General features: G+C 33.7%; 1 protein-coding gene across 1 annotated transcript in view; it reads right to left on the bottom strand.

Annotated features, from left to right (window-relative positions):
* Positions 1–11,261, bottom strand: part of LOC124354341 — a 148,686-nt gene extending 137,425 nt beyond the window's left edge. Inside the window, 1 exon segment of the mRNA XM_046804715.1 lies at positions 10,767–11,261. Coding sequence (XP_046660671.1) covers positions 10,767–10,851 — 85 coding nt within the window. The 5' untranslated portion in view covers positions 10,852–11,261.
* Positions 11,262–16,136: the final 4,875 nt, after the last annotated feature.

Here is a 16,136-nt window from a genome sequence, read left to right as displayed (position 1 = left end):
TTTATACACTACTATTTGTCCGAGGTGGGAGATGCGATGTGAATTAGGTAACACCACGGCCTAGATAGTTTGGAATCGACGGAAAAATTTCGCTTAAGAAAGGGATTGGTTGTCAACCAACTAGTTTTCGTGGAATCAAAATCCCCCAGAATACCAAGTGACAAAATTTGTTCACCCATCAAATTCTTAATGCACTTATTTTCTTAGCCTAGCGTCATGGAAGATTTCATTTTAAAGATATGATTATAATGTAGCCTATCCAAACGCTTTTTATTGTTTGCTTTTGTGAAGTGTATACTTTATTAATAAATAACAAATCAATTAAGCACAAAATTCTTTTACCTTTCTTTAAGTCTATAAAAAGTCGAACAAACTAAAAAGTTTTTTGCTGTGCATGAATAATTAATTATATATTTAAACTGAGACACCTCTCTTAGTTCTACGACTAAAAATAAAATCGTAAAAGTGCATGAGAGTCAAGTGTTCTTATGAAGCTGTAATGAAGATGGCCGCGATACAACTTGCTCTTGTGTTCTGAATCAGATGTTTGTGCAGTTTTATCGACAAAACATCGCGCACTCGCTATTCCTCAATCGGAAGAAATCGACATAAAGAATTGTATAAGAATTGTTTAATTTAGAAAGTAAAAGACTAGTCCAACTTCACCAAAATAATATTCAAACAACAAAATCCTCCCACTCCCAACGCAGTGTCTAAAACTAGGCTGGCAGTTACGTGCCTTTAGTAAAATGTTATTGGAACAGCAAGTGAAAACCCGCCTGACAGCGGGAAATAGGCGTTTCAGAATAATATCGTATTTAGTAAGACAAAGACACTGCGGATGATTAAAACCCCAATTCGAAGTCTTTTGGGTACATAATGACATTTGAACACTTTAACCTAGGATTTATTTTGTCGGTTTACTTTCTCTAATCTTCGTAAAATGTTATGAAAAGATCAAATTTTTCCTTACGCTACCGTAACCGAACGATAGTTTGTCCTACACCGGACTTTTCAGTAATATATATTGTTGCTTCACTTGTTACGTAGGGCCCGAAATGCTTGAGGACAGAAAGACGTCTGTGCTGTAGACGGAAGCGAGTTTGGCACCGGAGGTCGTGTTCTGGGAACTGCTGGCAGCGGCCGGTCCGAACATGCCTTGTGCCGGCCCCTCTTTGTCTGTGTATGCAGCCTACATTTATACTTCATAAACAACACTGTTGCAACTCTTTTATGTAATGATTGTTTAGAAACAACCATCAATGAACTATTTCACTGTACTAAAACTCTTTTAAGCACTGATTCATTATAAACTCTTTTTTATTTACAGAATTCTCTTGGAATCTCCATAACATGGACACGTTTCATCAAGAAACTATAATTGTGAAGTATACCGATTTACATACTGGTTTATTGGTGAGACCACCTAGGTAAAGTAAAAGTAAAATTTCATGAACTCAATAGTAAGGATATATCGTGACTTTTGCTCTAGAAAGTCCAATCATTTTTATACAGCTTAGCTATGTATATTATAATTTACATAGAATCGTATCAAACTGATTGTGGTGCACGAGTCTCTCGTCACCAAACATTCAGGCTCTCGAAAGTCTGATTAGGTCAGTAAATACGATAATAAATAATATAAAGTCAAATTGGTTTGTATTTTTATTTTCAACAAAAATTTGTAAACATAAAAAAACAAATTAAACATGGGGCAGTATTGTCGGTGACCACTCTTACTTTCGTGTATATTTATATCCGTAGTCAATTTAGTTGCTGCTAGCAAACTAAAGGACCACTACACCCGAATAAGTAGTACGTACAGTTGATAGTTTAAACGCCTGTAGAATGTAACCACTTACAATTGTGAGTTGGCACTGAAGCCTGAACCGCCGCATACCTTGCTCCCGCCTGCACTCCTGTCTAATCTGAACCTCTACTAAGATTCACTTTTAGCTCTTCAACAGTGAAAGTGAAATAAGTGGAGTCGGTCTCAAGAAATCCGCGGTGTCACCGTTCCAACTGGGTAAGTGAGGTAGGCTTGGGCGATCATCGGGGGGGGGGGGAGGTCCACACCTTCCCATAATTTTTTACACCCATTTTTATACAAAAATCATACCTCGTGTGTTATAACTAAGGCAAAATCCTTCCATTATTAACGTACACAAGTCCACTATTTCTCTTCCTCGCCCCATCACACTAAAACATCGCGCTAACTACGGCCCTGAATGAATCATGCATCAAGGAACAGGCTATTTAATTGTTCAACTCTCTCAAGGCCAATCTAATCGATTCATTGAACAGTCCACGTGAATGCAGTCCATTTTCTATAGAATGCCGACTTTTTCTTACAGTTACATTTTTCTTGTAAGAAAACACCATACAATTTGTTAATATTCTCTAGTAAGCAATAATTTTCTTGATTATCGCTGCAAATTTTAAATATTATCATACGAATTAAGATTCACAAGTCGGATATGTTTGTAGAAAATAATAGATGCCATTTTATATATAACTCAACGGCCTGACACACATGCTCGTGCTCGAACCTAATCTATGATTAAATAACATAATTTACATAACGTACGGGACCATCGTATTTATTAATAGCAACTCAAAAAATACTACATTAAACTGAAACAATATTGGCATGGGATTATTACCCCTGTGGGTATCTTGCCAAAAGTCTTAAATAGACCCAATTTTCCAAATGATATAAACAATGCAAATAGTTCAAAAATGAAATTAATATCTCCACTTATAAACGTTTACAAAGTACACGTAAACCATGCTAGGAATATAAATAACATCCTCTCTCTCCAAACACATCAAAATAACGTTCGGTAATTACGAAAATCTATAATTTCCAATTAACATAAACATAACATAACATAAATAAACAATTCGCTAATAAAATATAAATACTAACTTAGCAAAGAGGAAATAGAAAACTAACACTACATCAGTTCTTCGCTTACTATGTCGCCGGTGGAAGGAGTGAAAGTTTAAGTTAGTAGTGCATGACAGTTTGTTTTATTTCTGCTTCTCTTTTACAGTCTGCCACCAACAGTCGCTAAAAGGAGAAAGTGTTCAATCTGCTTAACACAAACAATACACCATACATTATATTTATATTTTTGTAAAGAAAAAACCTTTAGTTAACAGTTGTCAAATTTTGATAGATATTGCATATTTATAATCAGCGGCCAATCACCCTGCGTTTATTTATATGCAACGTTGTCTTAGGAAAAATTATTTTGAATCTGTCTTCATAAAGTGCATCGGCATAACAGCGACATCAGACAGGCGCTGGCCGAGATTACTGTCTAGATACAATTTATACATCAATAATACTTATACTATTTGTGCAACTGATAGTGTATTAAGCTACTGATTAGTAGTGTCAAATACTGATTCGTATTAAGCTCTAGAAAGAAAATTCTAAAGGTCAATATTGAATGCATCATTAAACATATGCCAAGTTACTTGGAAAGTATAAAATAGCCACTAATTTAATTTTAAAACATTTTCCCAATTATATAATTTATTCCTTATTCCAACGGATAAACACAATTTGTAATTAATATATGTTTTAATTAAAATATACTATGCTATTGCTATTTTTATGTTATCACAATAGATAACAATGATTAAAAAGCTGAAAAGGTGCTAAATAGCTAATTTTTTCAATTACTGTGTCCACTTATGGTAGAAAGACACAGCTAGCGACGCGACAAGACAAAGATGCAGAACGCGACGCCACCTGCATATTTTATTCCATATGTTTTAACTGTATTTGACATTTCGCGCCGCTGTATGTGTACAAACTAAACTCCCTGGCATAGGAAGAGGAAGTCAAACTCTAGAGGATCTGACTTCAAATATTACGAGCTAATAACAACCAAGGCTAAAAAATTAATTTGAAAATTTGCTGTTTGAAAATAAGCGTAATGAACACCAATAAAATGTTATTTTTACTACCATACAAATATTAAAATTAAGGAAGAGTGTTTACCAAGTAAATATTATGTTTACACTATTTAGATAACAAATCTTGGGTTAAATTTACTATTTCTTTTGACGAATATTCATCCCTTTTTCTACTTTCTCTTGTATTTTAAAAATCACTTATCAAGTTTTTACAACGTTACATTTTATGTTGAAGCTATTCGTAAAAACTGTTAAAATTCCGTGTAGCTGGTGATAACTTATTTATTTGTTATAATTTTAAAACGCAAAATATTTGAAAATAGAATTAAACATGGGAATGCCTTGCCAACCATCTTTTTAGATAAAAGCTTAGAGGATACAGTTAAAAGTTTAAAGGAAGATATGCAAATAATAAATTAATTGTTTCATAGGGTTAATCAGGTGTGTTCCCCTTCAAGTCTTGATAGGTAAACAGCTGAGTCCCAATAATTTGAATTGATTGATGACGATGTGCGTCTTACAGCTGGGAAACATTAAAAAATTTAACACAGCAAGTTATGGGAAGGATCATTACAAATCACTAACAACTTATTGAAATACTGTAAAGAGGAAAATGTGATAAAATCTGCAGTTTAATAAAAATTTTGTTTTAATCATCTCGTAAAAGACGATTTTAAACTACCGAAACTCTGCAATTTACAACTAATGTGTGTAAAAAGTTAGTTTTTAATTTGAATAGAACAAAAATAATCATTCATAAGTGTACAAGCGAACTGTTGAAAACGTCGTTTAATGTGGACTGGCGATGTAGGCCGTAGATATACGTCAATCATCCAAATAACAGAGAGCAAGTTCCTAATCCATTATAGAGGGTGGGGTCATAGCTTCACATCATGTTTGACTGACATGCTAGAGCACATTCCTCTTTCACTATATTTTTGAATCCTAATAAATAACATCAAGCAATACATGATCAGTACTGCTTTTAATAATTAAATATAAATTCAAATTTATCTAATGATCAAGCCTTTATGAATTAATCCAGATACCTACAAATCCACGTTATCCTTTATTCAACACAGAATTCACATATAGCCTAAAGCAAACTTTCTTCATTATTTTTTAGAACGAATATAATAATATAAGTTACACACCATACTATTGTAAACACTATAACTTAACAGCGTTCCGACTATCGACTAAAATACTCAAAATAATACAGTTAACTAGTGTCCATTTAATACAAAACAAGTCACTGATAATCGGGGTTTTCTGTCTTGAGTGAGTGACGTAGAATGTCCAGTTAATTCATGCTGGCATCGAATACACAGTCTGGTCCAGAAGCTTGGTGTCCAGTTTCAGCTGCTTGGTGTCTGCCGGTACTGGACTTAGAGGTTAAATCAGACGGACAACTTCTCAAATTCCAACAAAAAGCGTATTAAGCATATACTATTTTCGGTATTGGTCGTGTAGATTATTTATTGTGTAGACCATTCGATCGTCAACTACGAGTACCTACGGCTTCTTTAATGTAGACGGCAAGAATTTCTTTTTAGTTTCTTGGTCTTTCTCTATAATTTTATCACCGATTTATAGAGTGCCAAATGATCCAACGGCCAGTTTTGTTATACTTGTTGTATAGATTCCCGGTGTTACCATAATTATATCGAATGTGAGTTTCTAGAAGTACATAATATAATATCCCGTTTTTGCGATTTCTGCGTAGTAGGCCTACTTATTCTTATTATTCTACTGATTCAAATTTCCTTTTATTATAATGACTCCACTAACTGTTTAATAATAATGAGGAAAATTACACATTTGCACATTGCTTTACTATAACACAGGTTTTAATAGTATGCATAAGAATCTATACATTATTTTTTTACCACCAAAGGTTGAAAAATAAAATGCATAAGCTAGGAATATTACGGACATTCTTCACTGGGTACAACAAACAAATGAAACGCGATGTAACTGGTTAGTATCTCTTGCCGGTAACAAAACATTCAGTAAATAGGATGATTTGCAGGTATCTGCAGAAAGGCTCACATATCAAGAAACATTGTACGGAACATGTCAATGTGAAGCTGCACTATTTATGTTTGCTGATGGTTGCAGATTACTAGCTCTTGTCGTGCAGTAGAGATTTTGTTTTTTGTTTATTGTAAGTTGGTTTTTGGGTTTCAAATACTAGTTGAGTGATGATTTATGTTCTTGTCGTATTCTTGAATTGTTAACCTTACTGTAAATTTACCCCTATACCCAGCATTATACAAAAAGACAATTTATTAAAAATGTTAATTTGAAATGATAGGCTACACGTATTAATATAATGTAGGAATTATTTGATTATGTATGTGCCTTGATTTGCTTGGATCAAGGCATGATAACATTGTTTGTAGGCCAAATAGGAGCTGATAAGTAGAACTGTTCATGCACCCATTGTTGCATTTAGATGGTTATGGAAGTCACCAATACAACTTTATACAACTTGCATAATTTAAAAAGATAACTACATTCATTTGTAATATACTTATTGCAATGTGTACTAAACTATTTTCTATTTATGTATCTTCACAAGACTTGTTCGAGCTAGGCTGATTTGATTGATGGGGGCGGGGCTCCAGTTTGATCTTTTTTCCACACAACAACTACTATTACTTTAGTAATAGACACCATGTAATTGGATGGATTTTAACCAAAATGGGAATCAATGTTCTATGCAATAAATGTTAATCTAGGATGGGGTTTAGGTGCTCTCTGTGTCAAGAGAATAGAGCCCTAAGATCAAACCCGTTTTTGCCAGACACCTCGTAGTTAGATGAATTTTAGTCACTGTTTATGTGAATGTATTGAACAAATAAAAAGCAGGGATGACACTTAATCGGTTTTGGAACCAAGGACGCTGAGCCTCTAGACCAAACTCCTTTTGAACACTTGTAAATACTTTGAATGCAAAATTGGAATGGACTTTCTATGCCTTAAATTGTTTTTAAGAAAAAATAAAGAATGGTTATTCAACACCCTTTGAGACAAGGGAGCGGAACTACAGGATCAAAACTATTTTATACACAATTACTCAATATGCCTCAACTTTAGATATTTTTAAAACAAAATTGGTGCAATGGAAATACACAACAGGTTTTCTTAAAACGTTGAGACAAGAGAGGAGACCTCCAGAGGAAAAAAAAATGCTAGAAGGTAAAAGCTGCTAGAAGCTGATAGCTTTCAGAAGCCAGGAACTGTCAGAGGCCTGGATTTGCCAGGAGACAAGGCTCGTAGCAGTAGAACTCAAAAAGGCTGATAGTTGCCAAAATTTAAGAATTTTTAGTTGTCTGGAGGCCCCTAGGGCCAGAGACCAAGGTAGATGCTAAAGCTGGAAATTCATTAGACACAGGCAACAGCCAGAGATCTGTCACAGGCAAGATTCTGCCAGAAGGTTAAATGATATACCAAAAGCAATAGCTTCATTCACCAGAACTCGCCAAAGATCAAAAGCTACCAGGGGCTGGGATTTGCGAGGTCAGGACCTTTTATATGCAGAAAGGTAACATAGGTCGGAAACTCTTAGATGCCTTTTAGTAGTTTCATGATTGTTGTACTTATTACTAACTTCATAACACTTACCTAGTTAATTTTCTGACGTATCGATTCAATCAATAATACTTTTTAAACAAATGAGTGTTTGTGTTTTATTTTATCACACAATTACCACACTAACCCATTAATTTAAGCATTTTCACTTTTAAAATTAAAAATTCCCAATTGAATTATATTTCATTATAACACATGTTTCAGTTTTTTAAGGTTGATTTAACCATATAATTATAGCTTTTATCTATTATTTTACAGTGTTTTGAGCTATCTTGTGGTAATCATACATTCATAGGAATTAATTTTGGAAATATTTGGGGTAATATTTCCTTGGAATATTTTCTCCATTTTTAAGTCCCATGAATTTTACATCACTGACATCAAGTAATAACTTACTTAGAAAGTAAGAAATATAAAAAGAAAGCCATCATAGAGGTTGCAAAGTGATTCAGAGCCAATAACTTACTTTACATATATCACTAGCATACAGGATACAGTCAAGTTAGTCCTATGCAAGATGAGGAGTCTGTCTATAATAAAGGCTAAAAGACTTAAATTTATCCTTATCTTATGTAATGTATTGATGCAATAAATATGCATCAAGATTGGAGTTTTAATGTAATCTGAGCTTGAACTTACTATCTTGAGGGCTACTAAATTTTTTTGTCAATAGTGCAAGGTGGCACCGAAGCCATTGGCATTGGCATTTGTGATTGGTACTTTTGAATTCCAAATCATTCAATGTGATTTGTAATGAGAAAAAGACATCCCTTGAGATAACATCTAAAAATGAAGGTGGATCACATGAGTGACTAAGTTGGACTAGATATATGGTGGCGAGGCACGTCGACAATGACATCTTATCGCCTACTAATACAAACAATGCCTTTCAAATATTGCTATTGATTAATTTTGGAATTTTCCATGTTCAGGAGCCACTCATATGAATTCCCCCAAGTCCTTACCTCTAAAACTTGATTCAAGGCTATTTTAAAAACTACTAAGTTAACCACTCCTTCCTAATACTAAAATGCTACAGTATTGTAAAATATAGCACAGTACTGTTTAAAAATTGGACTAATAACCTCTTTTGTCTTAATATTATACTGTAACAACCGGAACTCTCCTACCACTCTAACAATATTAAAATGTAGACCTTAGCATATTCTGACCTGATACAACATACTCACTATACCTGGAAAAGCTCAAGCTCATTAATAAAACTAATTATGGTGATAAAAGAAAGCTTGTTAAACTCATGAGTACTTTTTGAGAATTTTCGCGTGTTCCTGTCAAAAGTCACAATTGCACAAATAATTTCTTTCCACATTATTGAAATACATTATGTCATGTTATAAAATATGGGTAATTAAATACATTTAATTATGAATTTAAAACTTTAACTCAAACAAACATAGCCTGTAGCTTACTTTAGATGAAATTACAAAATAAAACATGGTAAAAAAAATGTATTTTTGTGGCTACAAGATGCTGGACTGCTACCGAAAAACACATTATGTGAAGTTTGTGGGAAAGAAACAAATTCAATTGTGAGAGGAGCAAATATGGTTGTGTTCTCATGGAAATAATGTAATGGTGCCACATAATTTCAGTAAAAATGTACTGAAGAACAGTTTCTTCAAAGGATCTAAGTTTGGACTGCGCAATATTGTGAGTTTGATGTACTTTTTCTCTAGAAACCAGATAAACATGATTTTTTTATTGTTGAGTGCAGTTCAGATTTACACAGTCCATGAAGAAGTATGATATCTGACTGGCTGGCTGTTGTTTTGTATGGGTTGATGAAAAATTTAATAACGAAGAAAAGCTTGGGTCCTGGAGTGGTGGGGGAAATAAATGAATGCAAAATAGGATAACAAAAATATAACAGATAGAGGGTGGTAGAAGAAACATGGACATTAGGTTTAATTGAAATCATACCAGAAAAAACGTGTTGGTAGATACAGAATTAAGGTTTCTCTTGAAAACAAACGAGATGCAAAAACCCTCATTCCTCTTGCATTAAAACACCATAGTCACAGGCATATGTAAAGTGTTTTGGATTGGGTGAATTTAGCTTTAGTTCATTTTGCTGTTAATGAAGGAAACAGGATTTTTCCGGACATTTGCCATCGTTCAGTGAAACAAGAAAACAGTAACACTACATTTCGAGATCTGCAATCTGATCTCGAAACGTAGTGTTACTGTTTTCTTGTTTCACTGAACAATGGCAAATGTCCGGAAAAATCCTGTTTCCTTCACAATCCTTCCATCGTCAAAAATAACCTTCAAACAAAGAATTGCTGTTAATCATAACAAACACTTTTCAGATCCAGTAACTGGTGCCAACACTCCGGACAGTGTAAATTTCATGGAGAGCCATGAAACACAGTTTGAAAGGTGGCATATCAGCCAATCTGCTCACAGATCATCTCTGTGAATATTTATAAAAAAGAGACGGTTTTCTGAAGACATGTTCAACTACTTCTTGAAAGTAGTTAAACATTGCTACCCAGGAGGATATGTATAGATGGTTCCACAAGTTTCCAATTTATTCTAAAATTAATATATATAGGCCAATGTTCTAATTATTTTTATGTTGTTATCATTTCTTAATTATTTGAGATTTAGTATTTTTTATTCTAATTATTTGCTTTATCGTTCTGGTTCATTTATTATTTATGATATTGTCACTGTATATATTTAATTCATATTTTAATTTCAAACATATGATTGTTATTGAGATAAAATATCTAACCATAGAGGTACTTTGATATTGATTGATAGTATAGTATTCAACATACGAATATTAGGTAGGCTATCGATGATTATACTAATCAATATAAAAAACCAGGTCCGCTTATCATACTCTACCAAAAAATGGAGTGGCAGTACAGCATACTGCTGGTTTATTCAGCAGTTCTGCGGCCAGCATGTTAGTGCTGATTGGTCATTTTCGTCAGCTAAGTGAACTGCCATTTGGTCCAAAGTGGGTTAAGATATCTACCTCTATATAAGATATGTATCTCTATATTATAGAGGTACATCTGACCCATGTTTCTGGATCTCTTAACTCACCAATTATAATATGCCACTTAGGCTTAGTGCTTTTATTATGAAATAATAATTACAGCCCTAGTGGTATGCTAAACTGCACAGTAAAAAAACAGGACTGATAGCCAAATTTATAATCACATAATGCTGGGTTATATAATTTATAAACTAAAACATGTTCTTACCTTTATGATAAGGAATGGGATGACTACTGCAGAACTCCAAAATTTCTATTCCAAGGAATCCTATTGTTTTCCAGATGTGATCCATTGTAACACAGGTTTGAGAGAAATCTCTGCATTTGATGTTAAACCTTCAAAATTTTTACTGATAAAATATTTTTCACAATCACGAGGGAAATGAAATATCTACCAATTAAGCCTATATAGAAATAAACAGACCACAGCCGACTTATTTAATAGGCTACATAAAGGTAGGGCACCAGACTATATTGCAAATAACAACATATTGACAGTTATAAAAAAACCACTAAATGCACTTACACTTAAAATACTACAACAAAACTTCAATACAAAATCACATATTTTTACACTGTGACAACGGTTATATTGAAGACACAACACAATTCAAACACAACACAACAACGATAACCGAATGCGACACTGCAGGCTGCAGCAGTGTCAAATTACGACTCATAACACGGATCGGCCATCTTCGCCATCTACCAGTGTTGCCAATGGGACGAACATTCGTCAAAATCAGCAGGCTGCTATGTACTACCAATATTAACGGACAAAAAATTTAATCTTGAAATTTAAATACTGTAATTTTAATACAGTAAAAATGATGTACTGCGGTGATTTCCACTGAATGTCTATTGGAAGCGATACGATAATAAATTGTCAACATCAAAATCAAATTGAAAAAAACAGCTAAATTAGTATTGAAACAATTTTTGTTTCAATTTTAATTTAAGCGTGCCATTTCAATTTAACCTTCGCACAACATTTTAGTATGCTATAGAGAAAAATAAATTATGTTAAAGGTTTTGTATCTGTATACAAAAAGAACAGGTTCAACTAAGAAAGATTTATATTCTTTTTTATGCGGTTTATGTTTTTCAGCTTTGCAAAATTATTAGGCAGTTGATATAATGAACAATAGTTAGTTTGCATATATTTTGAGTTCTCTTACACCAAAAGCTTGGAACTAGCCACTAAACTACAAAGGAGACTATGTAAGAATATAATTTGTTATATTTTACTAGTAATGTTTTAATGTTTTGAGAGAATATTTAATGGGTGCCATGGATGCCAAAGAAATGTGCCCACATTGAGTAATAAAAGTTATTTCCAGTTATTAAGGCATTCAATTCGATTATTGTAAACTGTTTCACAGTGATTGTGTTGGCTTATCAACTGAAATACAGACATCTGGCGAATGCATTTCGTGGCAATGTGGCCGGGTTATCTTTTATTTTCTACTCTGTGGGTCGGAGGCCCGATTAATTCAAATATAGTGGCCTGGGCCACTATTCATACCTTTTTCTTCGCTTCGTTACTAGTTAGGTACCACATCGAAAATAGCGCTAGTCATGGTTCATTGGTCCTAATTGGTTGAGGGTTTATACTTAAATATTGCTAGTGTCGTACCAGAATATCAGCTACCAAAATAAATTTATATAGTTACTTATTATTACTTTTTTATAGTTATTATTGTTGAGTTACAACTGTTAGCATGGTAACATTGTCATGTTTAGTTTAATTTATTAAAAACTGTGTTTATGATACTTTAATACTTAATACTTTTAACTTATTAGTCCTTTTATGTTGTATGGCAATTAACATTTATGTTTAAAATTTAATGCAATCTAAAACAATTTAGAAGTTTACTGCAGCGAAATGTTTACAAACCTCACGTGGCGGAAAGTCATATAACTCTTCTTGAAGCTATATAAAAAAATGTTATATTTACGAAGGGTAACGTTCATTCAGTTATCTCCGATATTGCTGCTCTGAGGAAGAATAGTGCTAGGATTTGTGAGGCTATTTGGAGTATTAAAATGCTTACCTAAAGTTGAATAGGACGTTGTAAACATGGAAACCACTATTCTTGTTTGCAAACCTGAGGGTCGCCCACAGATCTTTTAAAAGAGATCATGATCTCAATTAAATCAACTCCATTTTTATCATATCGAGAGGTGTACTTTTGATCCTTATCTTAACAAACTTTTCAGATGTTGTGGTTGCATATGACTTTGGCCCTCTTGTTCAAGTGGAAACAAACTACACTTTATTTTTGTGTCTTCAATTCAATGGCCGTTAGACTAATCTGTGCATGTCCCTAACCCCTTGATTGCAATCTACAAAAGGTATTAGTTTAAATGTCCAGCTAAGGGTTGATAGCGTAAGATTTTCTTTTGGGAAACATCGATCAGCAGATCTATGAGTTTCTTTTACCATCAGCAAATGTATTACCGAGGTTCTCCAATGAACAAACTAGTGCTTAAAGTTATCGTATTTGGGTGAGCTATAAATTTCAACAACCGATTGTTTAAACATTGTTTTTATAATCAGTACGGCACAAGAAGACATTTGTTGTATCTTACTGTAACAAATTTTCTGTTATGAGATCCAGTGTCAAAGGTCTGCTTTAACCGATATTCCAACTATATCTAGGAGATTTTACCAAACAATCCTGTAAATTTTTAAAGAATTGTACTAATCGAGGCAGCACTGTTCCGTCTACCATAACCAGTGCCGCATTTCCCTATAGGCCCACTAGGCCCAGGCCTAGGGCGCAAAATTTTAGGGGGCGCATAAATTTTAAAGTACACAAAAGAAAAAAGTTGCGGCGGCGGGTGGTGTTGGCGCTCGGCGGGCGGGTGGCCAAGGTCAACTAGGTCCGGGGTGCGACGTTGACTCATTCATTGGTTCATTGCTTTTATTTATTCAAAACACTCCTATATATATACTATTGTAATTATCTTTCATCAAAATTACGTAATTAAGAAATTTACTGGATTTCTACGTCAGTGTAATCAGAGTCCTCTGGGGGGGGGGGGGGGGGGCGCTCTTTGGTCTGTAGGCCTAGGGGCGCCGAATTTGTAAATGCGGCCCTGACCATAACATTGTATTTACAATGTTCATTTAGTTTTATAACCAACGTTAATAAATAATTTGACTGTATACAACCACTAACTACATAGTTACCCACTCTTTTGCGTTCTGTTAGTCATATTAACTTGTAGTTTGTTTTACATACTTATGTTTTGTTGGTACTGCTAACTCTGTTGTTTTCGTCTTTGTATAATCTTTTAAGGTAAATATATTTTTTTGGTCACAATCATTTGTTATTAATAGTATTATCATTTATCTATTACTTAGCTTTCTAATGCATAATCTACTGCCTCTCATTTGATATCAAAGGGGACAGTAGTATTGAGTGACGACACTCGCATTATCAGACATTGAGATGCATAGTAGCCAAAATGTTACATTTGATAATGAGTCAATAATCGTATTAAATGTATGATAAGAAGAGATTAGTTTTAGATTTACATTATTATACTATTTGTAAAATCTGTTTTAAAACGTATTTAACTTTGTACTATGTTAAATTAAATAGTCTTGATAATATGACTTGCTATTAACTTAATATAAAGATTGATTCTAGTTACATTTGATCCATCAAATTCTTAGTAACATGTTATGAATAACATTCTAAAAGTTTAAAATTTAAATCAAAGAAATGTGAGGAAAATATTGTTTTAAATATTAATCATCAAATTGTATTTGGCCAACGTTTCTTTGAGCGTTTTTGAGTATTTGTCTGGGAGTAAATGGAAATTATTTGCCGTACACTATCATTAAAGGGGAGGGAAGAATTGGTGCTAAATTATATGTGCTTATATCACACATAATTTATTAATACAAACTTTTAGTTGCCTACTTATCCATTCGGTGACTCTTGATAGAAGAGTCCTAGAGAATTGAAACTTCGAATGTAGGTTAATCTTGGTCCAAGGAAGAACCAGAACCCTCTAGGTTTTAGGGTCAAGCGGCCAAATGGCAGTTCTATCTGTCTGTTGGTCTGCCCATCTATGCAATAACTCATGATATAAAGGTCCTATTGGTTTTAAACATAGAATATAGATTCCTCCTGGTCTAAGGAAGAACTCATGATTTTGGGGTCAAAAGATCAAATGTAAGTCCAACCATCCACATGACAACTCATTTGTTCTGATCATACGTTCTGTTTGACCCTTCGATACTCCACTATATTAGTTCATTTATAGACATATTTAAATGTGTAAATTTCTATAGTTGTTTTAAATTTAGGTGATTGATAACGCTGTAACCAGTGTCCAGGCTGTCAAAGTACACGTTGTTTGTTTTTTAAACTATAGTATTCCTACGCATACCCAGAAATCTGCTCTGGGGAAGTGGATCTGGAACACCGGAGAGTCTGGAGCATGGAAAGCCCCAATATCATAGAGGGGTTAGGGCTCTACTGAGAAAATGTTGAAATATTAGGTTCCAGAATCGTTATTTTATAGTACTTTTGAACAAATAAAAGGAGGACAAAGATCAGGTAGGAATGTATTGTTTACAATACAACCACTCTAACTCCCATCACCAGGAAGTTTATACGAAGTATATTTAACTATAACAAAATTAATACTAACAAAATATTGTACAAAATAGTTACGTTTAAATCACAAATGAAAACCAAAGCTAAATCTTGATGTCTACTCTTGGAAAAAAATTACAGATGTTCACGTTTGAAAGTTGACCACAAACTACCTTATAGGCTACAATAACGGGAGTTATATACAAATTTAGTTTTTTTATTTCTGTTTTTACATATAAAGCAGTTCACTAAAAATAGCTTCCAGTTGTATATCGATAAAAATAAAAATGTACCGGTTTTGACTCTTTTCAACCAAACTGCAACCTTGAAAATTCGTAATTAGGTAGCTTTGATCTGATCAAAACCAAAGTTATATACAAGTAATACAAATGTATTGAAATTGAATATGTAAATTTACAATAGTATGAAAATAAGGCAGTTACTAAATTACCAACGTATCTCTTATTCTTGACTGGGTGGTTCACAAAATTAGGCACTGGTCACGTTATGGAGCTAAGAGTCATTGTCTTGAGCGAGTAAATTTGTAAAACACTATTAAAAAGTTTAATTTTTAACACATATTAAGTTGAAACAGTAATGCAACTCACTTTCATAGTTGCTGCATGACACTGCGTTGTCCAGTGTTGTAATTTCAGTGTGACGCAAATAGTTAGTGTTTAGAACAAGTCTCTAGTTTGTCTTTTGGCAGGATCAAAGCTGTTTGCAATATTTCAGCCTAAACCCCAAATCAGTGCCTATTATAGATTTGTCGGCGTCTTGCTATAGTGTGGCCTAAATCTCCACATCTCGCTTTCTGGAACTGAGGAGACAAACTCAAGGTTGCCTAGAACCTGAATTCTTTTATATCAGTAAGCCTAATTCATTAATGAATGAATGCGTTAAGGGTCCATGTTTGGTTCCTTATCCCCAGTGAGTATGGACAAAACTCACTCCATGTTTTG

The sequence above is a fragment of the Homalodisca vitripennis genome, chromosome 2, assembly GCF_021130785.1.
Source record: "Homalodisca vitripennis isolate AUS2020 chromosome 2, UT_GWSS_2.1, whole genome shotgun sequence".
NCBI classification, from domain to species: Eukaryota; Metazoa; Arthropoda; class Insecta; order Hemiptera; family Cicadellidae; genus Homalodisca; species Homalodisca vitripennis.
Note: the sequence above shows the minus strand (reverse complement) of the source record. Positions and strands in the feature narration are given on the sequence as shown.